At 43.3% G+C, this 27,492-nt stretch overlaps 1 protein-coding gene across 2 annotated transcripts in view; it reads left to right on the top strand.

Annotated features, from left to right (window-relative positions):
- The window catches only part of LOC146074076 (follistatin-related protein 4-like), a 1,002,356-nt gene that overhangs the window by 809,597 nt on the left and 165,267 nt on the right, over positions 1-27,492 (top strand). For both annotated transcript variants that reach the window (XM_083181806.1, XM_083181805.1), the window contains exon 7: positions 21,371-21,537. In XM_083181806.1, the coding sequence (XP_083037932.1) occupies positions 21,371-21,537 (167 nt within the window). The remainder of the gene's footprint in view (positions 1-21,370; positions 21,538-27,492) is intronic.

The raw sequence follows: 27,492 nt of genomic DNA, 5'->3' as shown, positions 1-27,492 counted from the left end.
CAGGCACGGTGACCGTTCTGCACGCTATTCCAGACCGGAATGGCGTCTGCAGCGCAGTCACCGTTAGTTTAAATGTCGCGCCTTGGCTGTGATTGGTCCGTAGGTCCTACGGACCAATCACAGCCTTGGGGGCAGGTGGGGTGAGGTGTCATCGTCACCGATGACCCCCTCATGCCCCCTGACGCCCGGCGGTGATTGACACCTGTGTTACCGAGCGTCTGATTCGCTGGTAACACAGGAAAACGCTGTGAATGGCTGTTCACACTGAACAGCCAATCACAGCGATCGCCGACGGGGGGGCGGCATCGCAGCCCCCCTGGGCATGCAGGGACATGTCTGCTGTCAGGGACAGCAGACATCGTCCCTCTGTCACTGCGTCTCTAGACGCAGTGACAGTTTAAAGTCATGACGTATATATACGTCATGTGTCGGGAAGTACTTCCCGGCCATGACGTATATATACGTCAAATGTCGTGAAGGGGTTAATATCTGGTGAAAACAAAAGTGCTAAACAGCTAAGTACTAAAATAGTTTTTTAATTGTATTAACTTGAAAAATGACAGTTAGTGGTAGATTACTATATTTTGCACTTTCTTTTTCAAAACCCTATCTTATTTGTTTAGATGTTTTTAAACATAATATAAATATACTATCATTTGAAAATTGCTGAAATGGGCAAGTTTTGATAATACTGAAAGTATTAAAGTTTTTATGGGTAAAATAAAAAAAAAAAAGCTAAAATCAAGATACATGATTGATGTCTGTCATGGTCTGTGGAAGTTAGTACTATCAAGACTGTTATTGTCATACTTGGGTACTATCATCATCATTATCCTGCACAAAAAAATGGCGAGTAACAGAGAGAAAAGAGCATCACAGTCCGATAGAGCTATTCAGAAATGCTAATTTATACCACTGCAAAGTTATTTTATTTTCCCTTAATACTTTGTATATGACATTTCACAGTCCTCTGGCCTTAATATAATTTTCTGCACCATAAAAATGACAATACTGGTGATTTAAAGAGATTGGTCAGTCTGGATGAGGCAGATGGAGTGCTTTAAGATTGTCAATTTACCAACTATTACATAGGGTCAGCACTCATCTTCGGTATATCATTAATACATCTTGCTAAATCACTTGGAAAATGTTCATATTGCTATGCTGTACAGCCATGTTAAATTATATGAATAATGAAGTGGAACGTTACATAAAATTCTCTATTGCATGAGAATGTTTTATTGTCTTCCAGATTCAGTTGCATGGAACCACTGATATAACATCATAAAATTTCTCTCTACAATACTGACCATTCCTGAAATGTTATACAGTAGCTTTCTACATTACATTTGGGTAAAAACATTAACTTCAATAAATGTGATAACTTCTAAAGACATTTCTTTTCAATTTCTGGTGTGCCTTTATAACATGACATCAGTAACCTAAATAGCACCAAGTGTATTCCTACATGGTCATGTATTTACTTTATTTAGGGTACTGTAATAAAAGTTGTAGGTTTTTTTTTTAATAAACATTTTAAAAGGTCTTTTAAAGTGCACAATGGTTAGTGTAAATTCAATATATTGAAAGTAATAAAAGCAGTGCCATAAGCTATACATACAAATAAAATAGTAAATGTATAACTTACCATCTTTTAACTACTATATAGTTAATATAGTCAATCATACAATAATTACTGAATAAGAGTATCACCTCTCGAATAATCACAGCAGTGTAGTAAAGTCCCAAGCTCCTTCACAATCAGCCAGTGAAGGAGCTTGGGACTTTACTAAACTGCGGTGATTATTTGAGAGGTGATACTCTTATCTGGATCTATTTTCATTTGAACTATAGGGTGCATCCGTATGAATACGGCCCTGTGAGTTATATGATTCTATTGTTTTCCAGCGCAGTAATTAATTTCCATTTGTAAACAAACAATACAATGTGCAATTGTAAATTAACAATTTGTCAGAAGTGGAGAACTTAATCTTTCAAAGTCTATGCCGCATACTCCACAATAATAGTGTTTTCCAAGAGAGACAAACTAATATTGAATTAAAAATAAACTTATACTGGTGGATCCTCTAAAAGTCCTCTTAACCTTATTATTAAGTTGATAATGTGTTAATACTAATTTATTTGTGTGTAACCTAATAATTTACTGCAGAAATTGAATAAAACAAAGTGAGTTACTTAGCAGCAATTCCCCATTAGTTTAACTACAAGAGTACAGATAGCAGTTGTTCATAGATAAAGAAAATCGTTTCAGTCAGGGCCGGTGCTAGGGTGTCTGGCGCCTCCCTGCAAACTGAAATGTTGCGCCTTCCCTTCCATAGCCCATTAAAAAAAATGCAAATTCTGCCACTGTCCTGACCCCCGACACCTGCTACTTCACAGCGCTACGCTACTCTGCCAGGAAACAGGGAAGAGGTACGCTAACAAAACCTTTTTTGTAGCATAAGCTGTCCCAGTGCCAGTGACACATCGCGTGTCAGGGAATCTGGCGCATGCACAGAACACACAGCCGGGGAGGAGCGCACATCCTTTATGGGAGACAGCGTATCCCCGTCGAGTGGGAATAACGCACTTCCATTACAAAAACCTAAAGTATGATAGATTTGGGTGAACTGGGGGTCCGCTTCAGAACAAAAAAGTGGTGAAGCGAGACTAGCAGCATAACGAACGTTAAGGGCATGATAGTAAATCTACCCCAGAGAGAGAGACAGAGTCACACAGAGACAGGTATAGACAGAGAGAGAGCGAAACAGGAAGGAAGAGGTAGATATACTGTAGACAGAGAGAGAGAGTCACACAGAGACCGGTATAGAAAGAGAGCGAGCGAGAGGGAGAGGTATAGACAGAGAGGGTACTTGTTTCCTATCTGGGCGCCCACGATTTTAATCGCGGGCATCGGGGGTAAAATCGGGGCCATCGCGGGCATCGCGGCCGATAAAAAATCGGGTGCGATGGGCCAGACGCGATGCCCGTGATTTTCCCATAGAGAACAATGTTAAATGCCTCAATTTACCCGCGATGACCACGATTTACCATAGGAAACAATGTTAAATGGATCAATTTACCCAAATCAGCATAGGAACAATAGTAAATGGGCCAAAAACACCCCTGAACATTTAAATGTCCCCCCAAAAGTAGTTGACGCCACCCCGCCATCAACGTGAACCCGAAGCGTGGCGAGCGCAGCGAGGCCGCGAGGGGCGGCGGTACGTGTCCTCCGACCTTTTCATGCCCTACTATCCACTGAGCGTGGAGTGAGAATAGAATAGTGTGGCGAGCGTAGCGAGCCACCGAGCCCGAAGCGTGGCGAGCGCAGCGAGCCCCGCGAGGGGGCGCGGATACCTTCACAGGTAAACGCGTCCCTTCGCGGGCTTCCCAGGTGTCCGCGTCGCCATGGACACCTGGGAAGCCCGCGAGGGGACGCGTATAACTGTGAAGGTATCCGCGTCCCCTCGCCACGCTTCGGGCTCGGTGGCTCGCTGCGCTCGCCACACTATTCTGTTCTCACTCCACGCCCTAGTGGATAGTAGGGCATGAAAAGGTCGGAGGACGCGTACCGCCGCCCCTCGCGGGCTCGCTGCGCTCGCCACGCTTCGGGTTCACGTTGATGGCGGGGTGGCGTCAACTACTTTTGGGGGGACATTTTTATGTTCAGGGGTGTTTTTGCCCCATTTCCCATTGTTCCCTATGATAATTTGGGGAAATTGATCCATTTAACATTGTTTCCTATGGTAAATCGTAGTCATCGCGGGTCAATTGGGACATTTAACATTAGTCCCTATGTAAAATCGCGGTAATCGCGTCGGTCGCATCGCATGTCATTATAATGACATGCGATGTACACGCGATGCCCGCGATGGGCGCCCAGATAGGAAACAAGTACCCAGAGAGAAAGAGAGAGGGGGAGAGAGAGAGAGTCACACAGAGACAGGTATAGACAGAGAGAGAGGGAGGGAGAGGTTTAGACAGAGAGAAAGAGAGAGGGGGAGAGAGAGAGAGTCACACAGAGACAGGTATAGACAGAGAGAGAGGGAGGCAGGAAGGCAGAGATAGATATAGGGGGTATTTAATGCTGTGGGCGAGCAGCGACAGCGATCAGGCTTCCTGCTCACTGTCACCACTCACCCTGTCAGTATTCAACGCACTCCCCCCTCATACACCAATTCCCCCTCGCTCCATTTTTTGAGCGAGAGGAAATCGGCGTATGCGGCTCCAGAAGCAGCGAGACTTGCAGCTAAATACAGCGGGTTCACTGCATTAGCCGTGGTTCTCGCTGTTTGGGGGAATCCTTGCTGATTGATAGATATAGACAGACAGATAGACAGACATAAAAACAAACTCACTCAGTCAGTCAGGCAGGCAGGCAGCTCCTTCTCTGTAGGGTCCCGGGCCGTCTCTCTCACCACTGATAAGGCCACAGCTCTACACAGTGGGATCACATGGGGGCATCTAGTGGCTCCTAGCAGTACTGCAGTGCCTTCCTCTGCAGATTACATTCCTCTGCTCTGCCTCCCCCAACCTTCGTGCAGGACATCATCGGCGCGGGTGAGAGCATCATGTTACCGGCACCTCTGTCTGTCATGCCCTGTGACAGGCGGTGGCAGCCGGCAGGAGCAGCAGGGTGCAGAGCAGGAAAAGTGCCTCTACTGGTCAGCACCTACCTGCTTTGCATCCCTCGCTGAGTGGGTTGCGTCGGCCCTGGTTTCAGTGTTGCAATATTCAATTATAAATATTCATCACAGTAATAAAATGTTACAATGTGGGTAAAGAGTATCAGAGAATATGCTTCTACTATGTCATTTGACTCAACATTTTATGACTAAAGCTGGGTACACACTGGGCGATATATCATTAAAAATATGGACAATATCGATAATGTATAGTGGCCCTTATTCTAGTTGAATCGGACGGATGCGTATTTCAGACGGGCACCGAGTGTTCTTAGCCCCACCTACCCTATGGATCGCTCACACCATCCGACTGTGGTAAGATGCCGAGCGAATGGTCAGCGAGTGGATGTTTCATGCAAACACCTCCCCCATCTGTGGGAACCTCCCCCATTTTCCGTTGGTTGCCGACCATCGAATGAGCATTCAGGCAGCACCAAGTGCTCCAGACCACTCGGACATTTTTCCGTATGAAAGCAGGGATATGGGCGGGCAGCTGGCATCCGGCTATGTCAGTTGTCAGCCCCTCACACGTGCGTCACGGCTAGATTACCATACATACGCCCAGCATTTTCATGAAACACAGGGCGTACGCATTTGGTAATGAGCCCAAACTCATTCTTCACTTTTCTTCACGGAACTCACACCGTGTTAGGTCGTGTGAGGCTGCCAAATTTGCATGTTTTTCCAAAATAGTAAGTCTGGGTCTGATTTGCTGTAAAAATCACACTTTTTGACCACGAAAATCGAAAATCGAAAATTTAATAGGATGCGATTTTTGAAAAATGTTACCAAAATCGCAAAACAAATAGACCCAATTCAGCTGTGCATGGTTCTGTCCAAAAAAATATGTAAAAGTTAAAAACGGGGTGGGGTCCCCCCTCCTGAGCATAACCAGCAGCGGGCTCAAAGAACTGGTCCTGGTTTTAGAAATTCAGTGGTTGAAAATCATATGGGATCCCCACAATTTTTAAAACCAGCACCAGGCTCAAGGGCCAGTCCTAGTTCCCAAAATACGAGGGACAAAATGAGTATATATATTAGTCCCATATTTTCTAAACCAGCACCGGGCCCAAACAGCCAACAGGGTCAGGGGCAAATGCAGGATTTTCAGAAGGGGGTTTCCAGAGGGGCGGAGCAAAGCCTGGAGATGGGCACTTAGGTGACCCAGTATATGCCGGGTCAGTTAAATTATCATAGATAGACCAAATGTATATAAATAAAAAAAAATTGTGTGTGTATATATATATATATATATATATATATATATATATACACACACATACATATACATACAGGGGCATCAACAGCAGTGTAGGCCCCTGGGCATAACAATGTATTGGGGCCCCTACCTATCCTCCAGCGGTAGGGGTGGGGGAAGCTTTGATGTCCCGCAGGTGGTAGGGGGTATTATATCAACCGCTCAGAATGTAGGGCCTGGATCAGTAATTTCCACTAATTACCCCTTTACTGCACAGATGGTGGGAGATGGGGTGGGAGAAGAGGGCATATTGGGCTGAATGAAGGGGCCCTGATACATAACTTCCAGGGTGGTAGAGGATGTTTAATACGCAGAGGAGGGGTGTATAGTGGAGTGGGCTTATTCATAATTTTCTGGTGGGAGGACAGCTTGCTTGACTGCAGATATCTCCAGTTCCCGAAAATAGATTTCTTAGATTTTACTGGAATTAAAAACTAGAGAGTCCCACCTACCAAATGGTATTAGGGACTAGGGCAGGGCTGGGCAATTGCGGCCCTCCAGATGTTGATAAACTACACATCCCAGCATGCCTTGCTTCAGTTTCAGCATGGCCACATAGCGAAACTAATGCAAAGCATCCTGGGATGCAATTGCCCAGCCCTGGACTAGGGGATCAGAGTTCAGGAGGCAGAACAATCTGCCAACGAGTATATAAAACTACATACCAGGTGTGTGGAGCTGGAGCAGTAACCAGCTGCTGGAAGGCTGATATCTCTTGTTTTGGAAACAGTAGAGACAAGCTCCTAGGGTCCATCAAAGAAGGAGAGTCCCAGCTTTTGGAATATACCCTCAGAAAAACTCTAAGAAAGAACCTGAAATATCTGACTGGGAAGAGCAATTAACAGGCTTGGATGGGGACCCTCAGCTTTCAGGCTAGTGCCCTTAGACTCCTGGGGGGGGGTTTCTGGGTACTCAGAACCCCCCCCCCCCCCCCCCCCGCGTGCACTACTGAGGGTAATGCCACAGTCAGGCTTTTTATGCAAGTTCCCTCAGCCAAAGCATTCATCCCCATGGCTGGTCAGCCTGGACAGGGACCCTGGAGGAGTAGGGACATCACAATAAAGGGGTCTCTCCTCCACAGTTACCCCTGCCCAGGCTGAAGCCCTGGGCTGTCCCCAGTGCCCCTTGCGTGGGTGGGCATCAGACTGATAAATGGTTAAGATTAAATAAAACTATTGTGTTATGTTGTGGAACTACAAGTCCCAGCAAGGCTGCACCACATACTTGGACTTGGAAAACCACAAGTCCCAGCATACAGGGCATTAAAGAGCCTGCTGGGCCTTATAGTTCCACAACATGACAAATAGCAAAAGAAAACACACACACGTACAGTATAACTTATTATTACACACTACATTCCCACATAAATTAACTATGGATTCCAGCAAAGGCCTATTCTCTTTACCTCCTGTTTAAGCATCATCTTATCAGTCAGCCCGAACAGATGTAACCTTGCAATGCCTAAGGTAATAGGGCAGCGTTTCCCAAAGTTTTTGAATCACGGCACCCCAAAGCATCAGAAATGTTTTCGCGGCTAAAGGTTTCTCATTGAGAAGGTCAGAAACAAATATTAAGTTATATAATTTGTGTTTAGATCTCACCCTTAGGATCAGTTATGAGGTAATGGACAGGATTCCCTTCCATTTGTCCACATTTTGACTATTATAATGGACATAAAAAGACTTGAATTGGTCCTTTACCACCAACCCCTGCAAGTCCCTCAAGGCACCCCAGGGTGCCACGGCACACAGATTGGGATCCACTGTAATAGGGGGTTTGTGACTGGACTTTTTAGAAAGCAAAGATGCACTTTCCTTCCTTCTAATCAGACTAGCCAGCTGCACCCTCGTTATATCATTAAATACTTAGGCAAATAATATAGAAGTACAAACTAGAGTACAGTTCTCTAATCAGGGCAGCCATCAGGGGAGACTGCGGGGACTCTGGTCCTGGGCCCAGACAGAAAGGGGGCCAGGTCTGGAGTTTATAAAGTATACGTAGTCATAAATAAAGTTCACATTTCCATTGAAGCAATGTATTCTGTAGGTTGATTAGTGCGGCCAGTGTTGCAGACGCAGATGACCAGGCATTCCAGGTGTTTGAGAAACAAGGGAAGGGGGGGGGGGGTGTCTATAATGTCAATACTGGGCCCCACAATTTCTGATGGCAGCCCTGTCTCTAATACTGTTTATAATACTATTGCGGTTATATGAGCTGCTGGCCATGCCCCCAGCCCCTCTGTCTCTGATGCTGTTCACATATTCACCATTGCTCTGCTCAGCAGAACAGTGTCGAACAGAAATGGTCTCTACACTGCCCCCCCCCCCCCCCCCCCCACCACCACCACCACCATGGGACACTGCTGGCCCCTGGTCTCATGAACCTTCATTGTTTTTTCTAGTGCAGCTGAAGGGGTGATAATGGGGTGCTCCAAAGTATGTAAGGTATATCGTGGACATTTAAAGTTGTACAGTATGTGAACATAATTATATTTTTATGCTTGCAAAGCCCAGTGTAGTACACTATCCATTATATGCCATATATTGTTATAATACTATTTCAAAGTGTGTATTTTACTGTAAATAATATCTAAGAAATCATTGAAGAGCTATGTACTGATATAAATGCAGGAGGCCCTATGTCCATTTTATTCAGGTCATTGAAGCCATTGCATTATACAGATTGATGGAAGGGGCAAACCAAAGGTTTTCAGGCTTTTACTCTTAACATCTAAGAGAATTATACGTTGCCTTTGTCCAATGGAATATGTTACATTATAAAACTATTTCATTTTGGCCTTGTATCCTCTAGGTATTGAGAAATTGCTAGATACTTTTAAATGAAGAGTTCAGTGTGAGGTGAATGCGGGAACTCAGCACTAATAGGTCATTTTAAAAGAACATCAACTCTAGAACCAACAACTGCTTCTAATAAGGTTTACCTATAGCTTGCAGTTCGTAATTTGTACATGAAGTAAGGTTGGTAAAGGCTCTGGATAAAGGGAACAATATTTGTCTTACTAAGCATAAAAAATCTTGTCATTCATTCATTTAACCCTTCATGATCTATTTGAACTGCAATTCAAAAGTCTCAGCGTAAAGTCAACAAACTGATTGCTCAGTGTTCATATTTGTTTGCACATTTGCAGTAATTCATACTGATCAGTAAAACACTGTAGTTGGGTACCAACAATTCATTAAAAAGTACAACTGGTAACATTTGCAACATGCCAGGTATCGACTAGCAGCTCTCATGAGTAGGGCCCACTCGCCTCATGTGTTTTCCTCTCTTGGACTCTTTTTTATACCATACTACTTTCGACTGCAACTAACCCTCCCTAGGTCTCTGCAACCCTAATGCTGCCCATACACTTATGAGAAATTGTATGCTATCATTCGACCACATCTATTCGATAAATAGAATGAATGTATAAACATTTTGTGTACCATGCGATGAGATGCGCAGGCATGCTGGTCGAATCTCGCGTCTCATTGTACTGATGTTCTGTACATAATATTTATCGAATTGTATGTGCGGTCGAAGGCTGTTTTGTGCACATTTCATTTTTTTAACTGCGATGTTCCTGAAGATTTTGGTCATTTCCTGGCCACTTCTCTTCCATCCACTGGGCACATGACTGAAGAGGAGGGTGGAAGCACGCTACTGGGCTCCCAAACAGAGAAAAAGGTAGGCAGGCTACACCACTGGCCACCAATGATTATTATGCTATGTAACTACTGTGTAACTACCCTATTATTCTGCTCTATCCACCATATACTGGCACATTGCCCGAAATGCTGCCCCATTGCAAGGAGCTGACCACGCCCTGATGACCATTAAGTGGCCCATGTGCACACTATTATGCTGCCCCACTGCCCACCATTATGCTTCCCCACTGCACACGGTTATGCTGCAGCACCCTGCATACCACTATTTTAACCTACTGCAAGCTGCTCTCCCTGCCCTGTCCACCATTATGCAGGACCATGTACACACCATTATGCAGGCCCAGTGCACACCATTATGCAGCCCACTGCACACCATTATGCTGCAGCACCCTGCATACCATTATTTTGACCCACTGCAAGCTGCTGGCCACACACTGTCCACCATTATGCTTGCCCATGTACACACCCTTATGCTGCCCCACTGCCCACCATGTTGCGGCACCCTGCATGTCAATATACTATCAAAAACACATTTCACCAAATTCACAGCAGTAATTACAAAAAAACTTTATTTAACAATAGTAATGCAACTAGAAAACACACTTTATTTAACAACAATAATGCAACTTTTCCCATTGTCTTTTTTATTTCTGCAGATGTCAAATGAGAGCAGAAACTTTGTATACGGCTTTATCAGCCTATACTTGGAAGAAGAGTGTTTGTGGCTGACGTCATCCCCAGACTATAGTAACAAGCAGAAGAGGGAGGCTGCCTATAAACACCTGATGGAGTACTCCAAGCCAACCTACTTTGCTGCCTCGGGGGACCTGGGTGAGCAAGAAATTCACCAATATATGGACAGTCTTCGTAAAGAAAACCGCAAGATACCAAATGAGTCCCTAGTCATGATGGCCGAGCCGGAGTAGGGAAGTCAATATTTGGAGGAGGACAATGGGATAACTTTTTTTTAAAATGATGTTTATCTGATGGCTTCCTTCTGCCATGCCACAGCTGCCTTCCCATTGTAAAAAGCATTGTAGCTTTCCCGGACCTGTTTTGCCCTTGCAATGCCATGTAAGGTTAATGCAGGAGCTGACAGTGTGGAAATCTGTACTAACTCCACTGGCTAGTTTGGGTCTTCTGTTTTTTTGCTGGGAGCAAAGGCATTCTGCTGGTGGCCATGCAATGGAGCATGTTGTGCAGTATACAGCATGCTTGTACTGCATAGTTAATTTTCTCCAGCCTCATGTTGATGGGTCGTTGTAACATCCTAAAATTGTTGCTGAGAATGCCAAATACATTCTCAATAACCCGACAAGCCCTAGAAAGCCAGTAGTTGAAAATGCACCTATCGTGGTTCAGCACTCTTTGCGAGTAGGGCTTCATTATGTGTTTGTGCAGTGCAAAGGCCTCATCTGCCACAAATACAAATCCCAGTCCATTCTTTGTCTGCTCAACAGGCTGCAGATTAATGGAGTTTGGAAAATTCCAGCGACTGTCAAATTCCTCTGCTATGGCTTGCCATTCTTCCACGCTTATAGGGAACTGTAAAAAAAAGATATATATTTTTTTAAATTGAATGAATAGGTTTTTTTCCACTAAAGTCACAAGACCTACTACAGACACCTGAAGACCTCAGCCGTACCCCTGGCCTACAAGGTACCTCAGTCGAGGAATTAAGATCTCCACCACAACATGGTGTAAGGAGGAAGCCACGGAAAGCTAAATTTGTGGAAGACCGAGTACTATTGGAGACACGTTCATAACTGCTTGGGAAACCAGATGAATTTGATGACTTTGAGTGCCAGCGCCTGATGTCAGAGGTTTTGTACAAGACACTCACAGGCCAAGTGACACCAGATTGGAATATTCTTGGGCCACAACCTCAAGCACCTGCTCATCATGTCCCTTTTACCAACAGCTCACCACCCACCACCTACCATTCCACCAGTACCTACAGTATACTAACCATCAGCCCACCTACCCTTCCACCAGTACCCATACTCATCATCAACCCACCTACCATTCTGGTTATGCACAATCACTGGCCTCCACTTACCATCTTTCTACTCAGACCCCTCTTCAAAACAACCACCCTGCCCGTTACTGCACACCCCCATCCCCATCCACCCACCCTTCCATCACTCAGCGGTCTCCCAATTCCAATCTCCTCTCCAATCAACTACCCTTCCCAAGCCAGCCACACATCCACCCTCCCCTCCGCAATTTATACCTCATTGATATCAGACTGGGATCAGCAGGAGGTGGAGGAGAAAAGTCTAAATGTAGGGTGATTTTAATAAAGTCTATCATACTGCATCAGAAATTTAAAATTCCTAATTAAAGTTACATTATTGTAAAGTTTGTAAAAGTTTGGTCATGTTGGCCATATATTTAACAAAAGCAAATTTATTTTAAGATATAATTTTTTTGGTTTACAAATGTATGCATGCCCTGATATTTTGCAGCAGATATGCAGCATTCTGCTATTATGGCATTGAGGTTCCCCTCTACCAGATGTACAATGCACACATGCTGGATGGCGCAGGTTGATGGTTTTTGGGACCCATCTTCCTACCCCAAGCCGTATGTGTGCATTGTGCCTCTAAAAACGGTGACATGCCATAGCAGCAGAATGCCTCACATCTCTTTGTATTTTGAATTGCTGTTGCATTTGGTATATATTGTGATAGATAGGCTGCACTATAATATATGGCATTTCAGTGTCATCGCTTTCAGGTGGACAATGCACACAAGCAGCGAGGGACAGGTAGATAGTATTTGGTACCCATCTTCTTACCCCAAACTGTATGTGTGCATTGCGCCCCTGAAAGAGGTGACACTCAACGCCATAGCAGCAGAATGCACCACGTCTAGTGTTTTGAATTGCTGTTGCACTTGTCATATATCATAGTGCAGCAGAACTATCGCAATATATACCAAGTGCAACAGCAATTCAAAACACTAGACGTGGTGCATTCTGCTGCTATGGCGTTGAGTGTCACCTCTTTCAGGGGCGCAATGCACACATACAGTTTGGGGTAAGAGGATGGGTACCAAATACTATCTACCTGTCCCTCGCTGCTTGTGTGCATTGTCCACCGGAAAGCAATGACACTGAAATGTCATATATCATAGTGCAGCAGAACTATCGCAATATATACCATTTCAGTGTCATTGCTTTCCGGTGGACAATGCACACATGCAGTGAGGGACAGGTAGATGGTATCGGAGATCCATCTTCCTACCCCAAGCTATATGTGTACATTGTGCTCCTGAAAACAAAATCACTCCAAAAACATAATCTTTCATAGTGCACCAGTTTTACAAGAAAAATGCACATTTAAAGATACATTACTGTAAAGTTTATAGTGTTTAAAAAAGTTCGGCATTGTTGACTGCATATTTTGATAAAAAATATACTTTGAAATATATTAGTTGATTTTGAATGCCGGCATTCCGACCACTGGCATTGTAACTGCATCCGCTACATACGTAGCGATTTCTGGACATAGCTATGTGTATAGGGGCCATAGCAATAGTGATGCATGGCCCCACATGCTGGATATTAATTGGTCAGGGCCAGTGTTATCACCGCTGAAACATCTTTGTGCTAACAAATCTCTCTGGTGAGCGATCTTGCTGAAGCATTCTGATCTAGCATTGCTCAGAATACTTCAGCATCACCCCTTACGATAATCAGTTTTGTTTGGCTACTTGAAATGGCTACAAATGAATCGGTTCTTCTTTCATCCTACTACAAACCACCAACTTTGCTATAAAATTCATCGTATTCTATTTCCATACAAAATTTTCACACGGCCACCTAGTTTTACATAATCCAAATTTCTAGGAAGAATTTTTTATGTTTTGCAAGCATAGTATGATATGGCAACACATCAATTACACACTTTTTACATAAATGCAACAATGCACTAAGATGGAATAGAATATCAAATAGGAAAGCATAACATGTATGAATGTAAGAATTCACTAAGATGGAATAGAATATCAAATAAGAAAGCATAACATGTATGAATGCAACAATGCACTAAGATGGAACAGAATATCAAATAGGAATGCATAACATGTAATATACAGATGGAGCTTCTTCAACTAGCCTTCTCTGGTGAGCCATGGCACCAACACTTCCGCACCGACACTTACACCCGAACACCGTCACTAGTCAATGGACCTGATGCTTCTGTCCAGCCTGCATCCAGCCCTGAGCGCACGCCCTTGGCCGCAACCGAGGACAATGACATCAGGCCTCCACTGACTCCAGGTGACTGACATGAAGATAACGACCCATTTTGCACAATTTAGCACACATTGTCCTGTGTGTAGTGATGGTGAACTATGTGCTTAGTAATTTTTCAATTCAGTTTGCAGATGTTAAACGACCCATCCACCATCTGATCATTTATATAATCATTCTGTGTGTGGGCATGATATCTTTTGGCCAGCAGTGAAAGAAAATTGATAAGAGCCTTTGGAGACCTTTATACAGTATATGGTTTCCATGATTGATGGTACCTAGTAACTTTTTATTGGATTTCTGTACATTTTCTTGGATCTTCAAGATGGAGCTCTGTTTGGCAGGGAAGGAGAGTTCCACCACCTCTCCATGACCACTTTAAGCACTGTTCAGGACAGATATATGGCCTGATTCAGACCTGATGGCTGGCCTGCAATTCTTCCTAGCCCAGTGATCAGGTAAACACTGCCTGCCATAGTGTATCCCTTACGTTTGCAGCCATGCATACCGGGAAAATTCCATTTGCAATCACACCATCAACTCGATATCCCCCTGTTCGCAGTCATCAAGTAAGTTTAGACTTACTAGGCGCTGCGTTGGCCGTAGGAGATGGAGACCGCTGCTAATATTTGTGAATCTCCGTCCTGATGGCCAGACGCCACCAGCGTTTTCTGGGGCACTCCCAGAAAATGCTGGCATGCCGCCCACAAATGGCTGCTGGCTTTTTATAACCTTGCGAACGGTGCTGACTTTCTTTGAACAGTATGCAGTTCGCATGTGCTGTTTCCCCCTGTGAACAAACCCAGCGATAATCGCTCGGGCTGCAAATTCACAGCCCAGCAAGCGGATCTGAATTAGGTTCATAGAGTATAATGTAAACAGCCTTTTTTTATTAAGATATAAAATACTGTATATTGTTGATTTATTCAATTTATTTATGATGTTGAACCATCCGGGCTGAATAACGATGTGAAATTAAGTGTTTTTTATGAAAACTTTTTTATTCATATTTATTAACATTCATTTAATATATGTGTTTATGATGTAATTACCTTTTAACATGTTAACATATATATTAACATATAATATTGGGAATAACCTGAATGTGAAGATGACTGACCGGTCACTCATATTCTAAATTTACTCAAATTTTATCAATTTATACCATATGTAGTAGTATATTTGGTACTTGAGTAATATCTGGGCGCCCGATTATTTGATTGTATGCCTTAACTTAAGGCATACAATCAGATGCGATGCAACGCGATTTTTGATAGGATTCAATGCTAAAATGGTCCTGTTCATTTCCCCACTTTCCAAGTGGGCATAGAGTTGATTTTATATAGCGTGGCGAGCGTAGCGAGCCACCGAGCCTGAAACGTGGCCAAACCCGCGAGGGGACGCAGATTACTTAAAATGTCTACCGCGTCCGCTCACCGCGCTTCGGGCTCGATGGCTCGCTGAGCTCGCCGCGCTATATAAAATCAACTCTATGGCCATTTGGATAGTGGGGAAATGACCAGGACCATTTTAACATTGAATCCTATGGAAAATTGCGTCGATCGCATCGCATCGCATGCGATTTGGTTGGATGCAATGCAATTTTTCAGACCCGATCTCAAAATCGGGCACCCAGTTATTACACAAGTACCGTATATTTATAAAGAAGTGCAGATATAGACATATTTAAAGCTAGGGATATTATTATTGAAACAATATTATTTAGTAGTGGAATGCAGCATACAGTATATCAATAAAACTGATGGTGGAACGCATGGCTACTTCCAGGGAGTGTTGAGGGACACGTTTCTCGGTGGTGGAATGTAGGCTACACTTCTGGATAGCAGGAATTGAGACACATGACGACCTCTGATCGGGTGTGCTCTAATGTCTCCAGATAGAGAGAGAATATATGTGGTGGATTGGACATCCATTTTTTTCAGAGGAAGTGGAACACATGATGACTTTCCAAATTACTGTTTTTCCTTTAAATTTATTTGTATATATATTTTTTAAAATAACACTTTATTGTTCCTACTTGCATGTAATACCTTGGATATGCATGTGAATATGTACTATAAAAAAAACACCCCATGGGGAGGGGGGAGAAGTTGAGAATGAAGAATATATAAACCCTGATATTGGGATATGAAGCACACACTCTGAGTAAGGCTAGTATAAGCAGTAGTGTGTTGGTGGACTTGTGGGTAACATTGTGCCAGTCATTGACACCTGGAGATATAACAGCTCAAGAGGCTCAAGTGACTTCCTTTGGAAACATGGCACTTCCTGAGGAGGCCTGCATGATATTCCTACGACAATCAAGATAAGGAAATTACGGTGAAGCCGTGGATTTTATTTCCAAAGTGGGAGCACTCTATTCTGACTTTTTTTATTCTATATGAAACATACTGGGGGAAAATACAAAATTTTGTATTTGTATTCTTAATACGAATGACTACGTATGCAAAGTTGTGTTCTGGAGGGGAATTTACAAAGCAGTCAAATATGACTGCTTTGTAACCCTCCGATGGCATAGCCATTCATATTAGCGGCCGTATATACGGCCGCTAATACGAATTCATACAGGCAGTCTGCACGGATCAGTCAGATCTGTGCAGGCTTCATTGTGTAAAAAATAAATAAATAAACCGGCGTGGTGTCCCCCCCCCCCCCCCCCCCCCCACGTAACCAGTACCAGGCTGAAAGAGTCTGGGCTGGTATTAAAAAAATCAGGAAACCAACCAAATGGGGTTCCCCAATTTTTTAAAACCTGTCCCAGGCTCCAGGTCTGGGGCTGGTTCCAAAAATACGGGGGACAAAATGAGTAGGGGTCCCCAGTATTTTAAGAACCAGCCCCAAGCCAAACCAGCCAGCAGGGTAACGCCACAGCCGGGGGGAGACTTTTTATACAAGTCCCCCCAGCCAAAGCATTCATCCCTACCAACCAGTCAGCCTGGCCAGGGGCCCTGGGGGAGTAGGGAGCCCCCAATAAAGGCCCCCCCTCCAGGACTTACCTGACCAGGCTGAAGCCTGGTACTGTCCCGGGGGCCCTGGAGCGGTGGCCACCAGGCCGATTCAGTGTAAAAAAAATAGAATAAACTATTGTTTAATACTGTGGAACTTTGAGTCCCAGCAAGCCTCCCCCGCAAGCTGGGACTTGGAGAACCACAAGTCCTAGCATGCGGGGCATTAAAGGGCCCGCTGGCACTTGTAGTTCCACAGTATGAAAAATAGTCAAATAAACCCACTGACACACAAGAAAAATAAAGCTTTATTACATCCAAAGCCCACACATACTGATACTGAACTATCTTGATCCCGTCGGTAGGTCCGGTGCTTCTGGGTCCTGGGCTCCAGGGCTGTAGAGTCCGGGGTCCTAGTCGGCCAATAGAATCATTCGGAGGAGAGTCGCGGAAGATGAAACATCTCTGCGTCTCTCCTCAGTCCGTCTCGGGTACCGGCCGGAATAGCCTGCGCTTCTTATTTTCTGAAGACCTGGAATACTTTGGAACGAAAAGGACAGATCTTCGCCGGAGGAGCTTGGTGAGTTGGATTTCCTTCCACAGGTACCACTCTGGATTTATTCCAGGACCCCAGGATTCTTCAGCCCTGGACAAATCAAAGAGAGTGGATTGGCTAATAGAAGCGCCAGGTAGCCTCCGGTGGGTACACCCAACAGTGGTGACCCTACACCACAGAAAGGTACAAAGCAGATAAATACAGATGTAGGTCCCCCCTCCCCGATGGCACCTAGATATAAAAAGGAGAAGGAGTACAACCCTGTAACAAGGGGAATGATCCTCTTCTCCGTGTTCAGAAGGTAAAGTGAATAATCACAAAGAGATACCGCACCGGGATATCGGGATTGGCGGGATCCCAGGATTTAGGGCATTTTTGGCCGGGATTTGAGAGATCACATCACGCTGCGTAGCCACACACTGATTAGCCGGACACCGCATCTGGCCTCTATGCTTAGAGGTCATTTATAAATTATTGGGCATATCAGGAGGCTGATCCCGGGAATCCCGGGATTGACCGTTTTTCAATCCCGAATCCTGGGATTGAAAAATTGGCCCGGGACTGGCCTCCCTAGTCTCCTCTTCTCCAATTAATAGACACACAGTATGATCTTCTTCCTTCCCGCTGATATCAGTGGAAATTCCAAGCTTTCAACTCCAGTAGATACCCAAAAGATAAAGTGCAAATATATGGTGCAATACCACTTTATTTTAAAACACACACATGTTTTTATATGTGTGTGTTTTAAAATAAAGTGGTATTGCACCATATATTTGCTATATATATATATATCGCTCCCCTTATTACAGGTTTGTACTCCTTCTCCTTTTTATATCTAGGCGCCATGGGGGGGGGGGGGGGCACCTACATCTTTATTTATCTTCAGCCCTGGAGCCCCGGATGCCGGAAAAACCCCGGACTCAGGACCAAGGCCCCGGACCCTGGGCTCTACAGCCCTGGAGCACCGGACCCAGGAGCACCGGACCCCGGACCCAGGGACCTACCGACGGGATCAATATCAGTATGTGTGGGCTTTGGATGTAATAAAGATTTCATTTTCTTATGTGTCAGTGTGTTTATTTGACTATTTTTCATATTGTGGAACTACAAGTGCCAGCGGGCACTTTAATGCCCTGCATGCTGGGACCCAGCTTGCGGGGGAGGCTTGCTGGAACTCATAGACAATAGTTTATTCTATTTTTTTACACTGTATCAACCCGGTGGCCACCACCGGGCTTCAGCCTGGTCAGGTAAGTCCTGGAGGGGGGTCCCCACTCCCCCAGGGCCCCTGGCCAGGCTGACTGGTCAGTAGGGATGAATGCTTTGGCCAGGGGGACTTGTATAAAAAGTCTCCCCCCCGGCTGTGGCATTACCCTGCTGGCTGGTTTGGCCTGGGGCTGGTTCTTAAAATATGGGGGGACCCCTACTCATTTTGTCCCCCGTATTTTGGGAACCAGCCCCGGAGCTGGAGCCTGGGGCTGGTTTAAAAAAAAAAAATCGAGGAACCCCTATTTGATTGGTTTCCTGATTTTTTATTACCAGCCCTAGCTCTTTCAGCCTGGTGCTGGTTGCGGCTGTGGGGGGGACCCCACACTGTTTTTTTAATTGATTTATTTTTCTATTTTTTACACACTGAAGCCTGCACGGATCTGACTGATCCGTGCAGGCTTCTGCCACATACGACAGGAAAATAAAGTGTATTATCCTCCCGTATTTGGCCGTCCATTCGCGGGCATTTTATGCTAATAAGCGGCTGTATTTTTAATACGGCCAATTAGTAAATCAGGAACCACCATTCTTTTGAATGGTGATTTCTGTTGTATTGTATCGATGGTGTAATCATTTATATTTGTAAATACAAATACAAATGTCCCATCAATCTGAATACGAAAATTCGGCAAAAATAAGTATACGCCCCCCAAAAAAAATTCACAAATTTTTCTTATTAAATTTCCCCCACTGTATTTTCCTTTAACAAAAATGATGCTACAAATTAACTGATCGAATGCCTACGGTTTCATGCAAATGGATGTGTGCGCTTACACATCTATTTGCATGCTGTCATACAGGTGAAAAATCATTTGATGGTCGCTGATCATCAAATTAATTTTGATTCCTGTTCGCAAATAAAAGTCAGTCTAGACTGACTTTTATTTGCCTCAGATGTGATACTCGCCGAAGACATATTTTCACCCATACGCATGCATAGACCCTCAACATCGGTCCCCAGTCCGAATTTATACAAATGCAAGCCAACCTGAACCACCCCCACTATCCGTTGAAATGCATACAGTATATCTAAAATAACATAAATCACAAAAAAAGTTATGAGAATCATAATGTAAAGTGTTTCTGCAGAGTAAATTAGATCTAGAGCATTCACAATGCATTTGCTTCTATCTGTATGTACTCATTGTACTTGCGCTCTCAAATTACCTCAATTATAGATGTCTTATTGTTAAATTATGATTGCTAATGTCAGTGTGTGTATGACACTAGGAAGAAGATGCCTGTGATAAATCACCACCACATGTAACACCTTACAAAATGTGATTATTATTATTATTATTTTTATGAAACAGCGAGGATACTGCCCGAACATTCATTTAGCAAAAAATAAACCCCTAGACATCATTAAAAGACGAAAAAGAAATATGTTATCAAGATGATGTAAAAGTGTGAATTTACATGTCATTTAAGCAGCGCAATTCTGGATTATTATAACAACTATTTGCTTTAAATAAAGAAATAGCTGAATTCAAGATGCATATAAAGTATATAAATAAAGTATATAAATATATATAAATATATATATATATATATATATATATATATATATATATATATATATATATATATATAAATATGAAAATGGCAAGGTCCGGCACTCCACCGGTTAACTTTAAAAGGTCCAGAGATGCAAGCAAGGCAAAGGCGTCACACGGAGACTTTTGAAGAAAATTCAATGCTTTATTGCATAAGGGGGGTAACCGACACCAGCGTTTCGAGACGCAGGCTCGTCCTCAGGGTACGAGCACCCTGAGGTCTCCGAGTGACGCTTTTGCCTTGCTTGTGTGTATATATATATATATATATATATATATAGAGAGAGAGAGAGAGAGAGAGAGAGAGAGAGAGAGGTTGGTTGGAACCGGCACTCAATCCCTTCTTACTTGTAGTTGCCCTGGTGCCTTCCTCAATTACTCCAATCCAGGAGGAGGGTAGATAGTGATGTGAAGAGGCAGCACTCTTGGGTCTTTGAAGAAATATTTCAGGCCAGAAACACCGTAACTAATATCAACGTTTCAGTTTTATTATAAACTTTCGTCAGGATATATATATATATATATATATATATATATATATATATATATATATATATATATCAACATGGGTGAAATGGTGCCCAATGGTGTGAATCCTTATTCAATATAACCTTATAGGGTCATTAACAATAAAAAGTCTAAAAATCTTTGCGAATGCTTATTTTCATAAAAAGTCTTTAGTTCATAAAAGTTGATACAATTTCACTTATGACAGATCCTCTGTTACGATATGCTCAACACTTGTAAGAATAGATGGAATACGTTCACAGTAGCAAAGAACCCAACGTGTTTCATCAGTGGTTGATCTAAAAAATTATGACATGGGTTGATCTAAAAAATTATAAGACAGTATCAGTACAGTGAAAAATAGCCATAGGACTTCAGGATGCATTGTTCTGACAATCATTAAAATAATAAAAAAAAAATACATAAATGAATAGGATGAGGAGGTGAGGAGGGAAGACAAAACATTTATGCACTTTAAAATGTCACAATCATGGTTCATTACAAAAATAAAACAGAATAACATTTGTTGACATACCAGTTAGTGTGTGTGGTGTGTACATTAACATAGAGGTTGTTTCACAGGCAATACAAGCCATTTTAGACTACCATTACTTTATATTTTGTCCCTTTGTTTTCTTTTTCAGAAGTTGCTGAACTCACTCTTGACCAGGATAAGGAAGTTAGCATGACAACTGTAACTGTAGGATTAAGTACCGTGCTAACTTGTGCAATACATGGAACACTACATCCTCCCATTATCTGGAAACGAAATGGAGTTATATTAAACTTCTTAGATTTGGAAGATATAAATGTAAGTCAAAACTAGGGATGTGCACCTGCCACTTTTCTGCGTTTTGGGTTCTGATTATCTTCAGGTTTTGGGTTCTAATGGGTTTTGCCAAAACACCCCTAAACGTTTTGGGTTTTGAGTTTTGAGTTCTGATTTTTTTTTTTTTTTAAAGCATAAAAAGTCACTTTTTTTTTTGCTCCTACGCTATTATTAACCTCAATAACATGCATTTCCACTCATTTCCAGTCTATTCTGTACACCTCACTCCTCACAATATTATTTTTAGGCCAAAAGGTTGCACCAAGGTAGCTGGATAACTATGCTAAGCCACACAAGTGTGCGGCACAAACACTAGACTGATACGGCACACTTAGCATCACCCCATGACTGATACTGAACACTTAGGATCACCCCTGGACTGATACAGAACAATTAGCATCACCGCTGGACTGATACGGAATCTTAGCATCACCCCTGGACTAATACAGCACACTTGGCAGCACCCCATGAATTATACGGCAGACTTGGCTCACCCCTGGAATGATACGGCACACATGCGTACACCTTTGGACTTATACGGGACACATGGGGCACCCATGGAATTACACCACACACATGCAGGCACCCCTGGACTGATACGACACACATAGCATCACCCCAGGACTGATACAGCACACTTAGCAGCACCCCATGAATTATACAGAAGACTTGGCAGAAACCCATGAATTATATGACGGACAGGACATATGGTGTAATGGTTAGCATTACTGCCTCACAGCACTGAGGTCATGGGTTCAATACCCACCATGGCCCTAACTGTGCGGAGTTTGTATATTCTCCCCGTACTTGCGTGGGTTTCCTCCGGGTACTCCGGTTTCCTCCCACAATCCAAAAATATACTGGTAGGTTAATTGTCTCCCAAAAAATTAACCCTATAATGTCTGTGTGTACATGTACATGTGGTAGGGAATATAGATTGTAAGCTCCACTGGAGCAGGGACTGATTTGAATGGTCAAATATTCTCTGTAAAGCGCTGCGGAATCTGTGTGCGCTATATAAGAAACTGCTAATAAATAAATAATATGAAACACTTGGCTCACCCCAGGAATTATGCATCACACATGCGGGCACCCCTGACCTGATACAGCACACATGGAATTATACGGCACAGATGGCGGCACCCTGGACTGATACGGCACAGATGGCGGCACACATGGCAGCAGACATGGCAACATTCCTGGAATTATACGGCAGACTTAGAAACACCCCTTGAATTATACAGCACTCTTGGCTCACCCCTGGACTGATACAGCACATTTAATAGCCCTTGCAGTAAAAATAAAAACACTTTTTTTTCTTTTCATTAAAAAAGAGCAGCTCCCCTGGTCTGATACAGGACAGATGGGGGCACCCCTGGACTGATACAGGACACATGGGGCACCCATATAATTATACAGCACACATGGAGGCACCCCTGGACTGATACGGCACTACTAGGCACCAGCAGACAGGTAGTATATATTGAGAATGAGATATGGCAGTACTAGGCACCAGATGGTAAATACTGTACAGCAGTACTAGGCACCAGACAGGCAGATACGGCAGTACTTGGCACCAGACAGGTAGATACGGCAGTACTAGGCACCAGACGGTAGATACGGCAGTACTAGGCACCAGACGGTAGATACGGCAGTACTAGGCACCAGACGGTAGATATGGCAGTACTAGGCAACAGACAGGTAGATACGGCAGCACTAGGCACCAGACGGTAGATACGGCAGTACTAGGCACCAGACGGTTTATACGGCAGTACTAGGCACCAGACAGGTAGATACGGCAGCACTAGGCACCAGACGGTAGATACGGCAGTACTAGGCACCAGACGGTATATACGGCAGTACTAGGCACCAGACAGGTAGCGAGAAAGTTTAAGAGAAAACAAAGCACACTGCGATTGGCCTATTAGAGCCCTTACGTTAGTCCGTAGACTTGGAATATTTAAGACATGTAATTGAACACTCAAATGGAAATACAAAGGATAGCAAGAAAGATGAAAGAAGAAAACAAAGCACACCAAGATCGGCCCACTTAGGCCCAATATTAGCAAATTTTGTATCTAGCAAGACTGGGGACTGTGGAAAACCGAGGGGACCCGCTCATTCTGGTGTAGTCACTGGGGCAAAGGACTCAACAAATCTGGTTCATTGAAAAGAGTTATGTTATCTCATTAAAGGAAAACATTGAGAGAAAGTTTTTCATTGAGGCCATGGGGTTTGATGGTGTTCAGGCAGTGGATCCAGACAGCTTCTCTCCTGAGCAGAGCTCCATCTCTCTCACCCCTTCTCAAGGTCTCCGGTATATGTTCCAAGATCATATGCTTTAGGTCGGTCAGTTTATGCGATTTCTGTGCGAAGTGCTTCGCAACCGGTTGGTCGCTATCTTTTCCAGCCAGAGCTTTTCCAATCGCTGACCTATGTAAGGCCATTCTGGTCCTGAGGGATCTCACCGTCTTACCAACATATAGTACCTTGCATGGACATTGTATAACATACACCACATGTGTAGTGGTGCACGTCACTACATGTCTGATGGGAAATGTTCTACCATCACCAGGATGGGCGAATCTGGGACCCGTTATCATGTGTTGGCAGGTTGTGCAATTTATACATTTGTAACAGCCATTGGCTTTTTTCAAAAAATTCTTTGTGTTTGCTCCTATGTTGGTCGTGAAGCCGGTTATATCATTGTGTACCAAAATGTCTCCTAGGTTCCTCCCCCGAGTATGGCATATGAGGGGGGTCTTATCCTTTAGAGAGGGCAGGCTCTCATTGGTTTTCACAATCGGCCACAGGGCTCTTGATGCTCTTGGCAATACATAGCTGGCAGTATTGTATTTAGATACAAACGGAAGGACATGCATAGTTTTGTGATCGTCATCTGTTGAACTCTTTTTTGATACCAATATAGGAATCTCTATAATTTCATCCTTCTGTCTTAATAAGGCCTTTTTATCATAGCCCCTTTGGACGAATTTGTTGACCATAATGTCAAGGGTGTCCGGTAACTTATCTGCATCACTGACAATTCTCGCATGGGATGGAAGCTGTTAGCTTTCAGAATGTTATTTTTATCGGTTGGCTTGGTATATAAGCTTGTCTCGATTTTCCCATCGCTTATGCTTACACTGACATCTAGGTAACTGATTTCATGCCTAGAGTGTTGGTAGGTGAACTTGATTGGGGATTGTCTCCCATTGACCTCTGCCATGAGGTTCTCAAACTCCTCCTCACTGCCTCTCCATACCATAAATAGGTCGTCTATGTAGCGAGTCAGTTTCAGGATTTTACCCTCTGCCAGTTGATTCTCCAGGAACATCAATCTTTCTTCCTTGAACATAAAGATGTTCACAAAAGACGGCGACACATTGCTCCCCATAGAGCATACGGCAAGTTGTTTATTATAGCAACCGTTAAAAAGGAAGTAATTTTTTGTAAGTGTCATCCGTAGCAAGTCAAGGAAGAGTTCCAGGTCAAGTGCAAGCATGTGGTTGTCAGTGAGAAAGTCTTCCATAGCCCTCAAGCCTTCATCATGGGGGATGCTTGTGTAGAGGCTATTTACATCCATTACACAGAGTAGGGCATCATCTGGCATCTCAAGAATTTGTTTCAGGGTGTTTAAAAAGTCAGTTGCATCCTTAATATACGTGGACTGTTTGCAGATGAGGGGATGAAGTATACCGTCCAAAAACTGTGATATGGGTTGAAATATTGAGTTCTGCGCAGAAATTATCGGGTGCCCGGGGGGGTTATGCATGCTCTTATGGATCTTGGGAAAGGTGAAGAATATTGGTACAGTGGGATTTTCTTGGGTACGTGCTTTCTGCAGTTGTTCAGTGATGTGTACTTGTCTTAATGCTCTCGTCAGACGTACATCAAGTGCTTTTTTGTATACGTTGGTCGGATCTTTACTGAGTTTCTCATAGACATCAGTGTCACTCAATTGCCGTTCGCATTCCTTTATGTAGGCCGTTAAATCTTGTATAACAAGACTGCTGCGTTTTTCGGCGGCTCTAAAAACCACATCTTGATACTTGCTCATTTGTCTCAGGACCTTCAGCATCTGTCCCTCAGCCAGCAGCAGCGGGAGTGAGAGACCCGCCTGCCGCTTCCATTGTACGGACCAACACGCTGCTCTCCCGACCATCTCCTCCCAGCGGGACACTCCACGTAGTACCACCATCGGATCACCAGGGGTGAGATAATGTGCTAAACGCACGCAATTAATTACAAAACCCTAAAAAGTGACTTGCCTTTGGTGAGGGAATATTTCCTCCTTAAACATTTATTGTTTGTGGCCATTTGACTCTCTTCTGCAATTAGCGGGCTAAAGCCAGCTCTCTTGAATTATAAAACATTCAGTGTGGATTATACAAATAATTGCTGGAAGTCACATGGCTCTTTCTAATATCTATTATTCAAAGTGTTTACATTGTTTTTTAATATTTTTTTATAATGTATTTTTTCTGATGTGTTTTTGTACACATATTGATACAATGTACTAGTACATATACTGCTGTAGATGGCCGCCTATTTAGATATATTGTCTATATTTAATGTCTATATAATAAATTGCAAACTATTTTGCTTTTAAATACAACAGTCTCCATTGTTTCTGATCATGTGAACTCATCCATGGCACGGGAGAGGTTACATTATTAAAATAGCGCAGTCTCCTATTCCTTTTTGGAATCATGTATTTGCTTTTGTATATTTCCACAGTCAGTGTTCTAGAAATCTGACGTGTGGGTGTATACAATTCTATCTGCACTGACACTAGTGCATTTTGTTGAGAACTGCAGCTTTATATATTATTGAATTTTATATATATATTTATATTTTTTCTTTATCTATACATCAGTGTGGTCAATTAGCGCCCAAATCCTCCTCTGTTGCTCAGGGGGTTTATAGGTGTCATATATTGGCACGTTGTGCATCCGATGCATCGGTAGCATCCTCCAGGTCTTGTGTTTTTTCTGTTGTAGTTCTTTTGGTGATGTCGGTCCTCATGAGCATGTCTCTTATATTTCTGCCTCTCGTGTAGCAGGGCATAATTATTGAGTTTTTCAGCACTTTAAGATCTTTATCTTATTGGATCATAGGCCACAGACTAGTAGAAATCGCAACTCCTATGAGGTAAAAGTATTACAAGCCAAAATGAGAGACTACCAGATAATCTGAAGATTATGAGTGAAAAATTCTTAGCCAGAGGATATAAACAAGAGATCATTGATCAATCCCTGGCCAAACTGGATTAAATCTCAAGGGAGGACACTCTAAAGAAAAGAGATCATGCAAGCTCAGACACAACGAAGGAGAAGATTCACTGGGTAAGAGGCTATACCACTGCAGACTCTAACATCAAGACAATTTCTACTAGTCTGTGGCCTATGATCCAACAAGATAAAGATCTTAAAGTACTGAAAAACTCATGGTGGCACTCCGAAGGCAGAAACACCAGTGCAAAAAAGGATGTGTATTAATAAAGCTAAGCTTTCGGGGTTTGACCCCCTTCTTCAGAGCTCAATCCTACAGCCAGGAAGAAGGGGATCAAACCCTGAAAGCTTAGCTTCCTTAATAACATCCTTTTTTGCACTGTTATTTCTGCCTCCGGAGTGCCATCATTTCTTTGAAATTGGTGTATGGTCTACTCGCTTGGGCACAGAGGCCTGTTGTTATTATTATTTTTTCTGAGTGCCGGCTGGATCTCAGGATGGAAACAGCACACTCAACATATCATTCCCTGTGGACTGCAGTAAGAGGATGATACAGTATATTGTATCAATGCAGTGGAATACAGTCAAATAGTATCATCCAACATATTATGATATATAATGCATGTCTTTATATGTTACTCAGAAGAAGCAGTTATAATTCAGATATTCATTTAATCCATATAGCCATAGTTTTCAAATGATG

Source organism: Crinia signifera, chromosome 4 (assembly GCF_055691185.1).
Source record: "Crinia signifera chromosome 4, ASM5569118v1, whole genome shotgun sequence".
Lineage (NCBI taxonomy): Eukaryota > Metazoa > Chordata > Amphibia > Anura > Myobatrachidae > Crinia > Crinia signifera.
The sequence above is the reverse complement of the archived record's forward strand: the minus strand, read 5'-3'. Positions and strand labels throughout refer to the sequence as shown.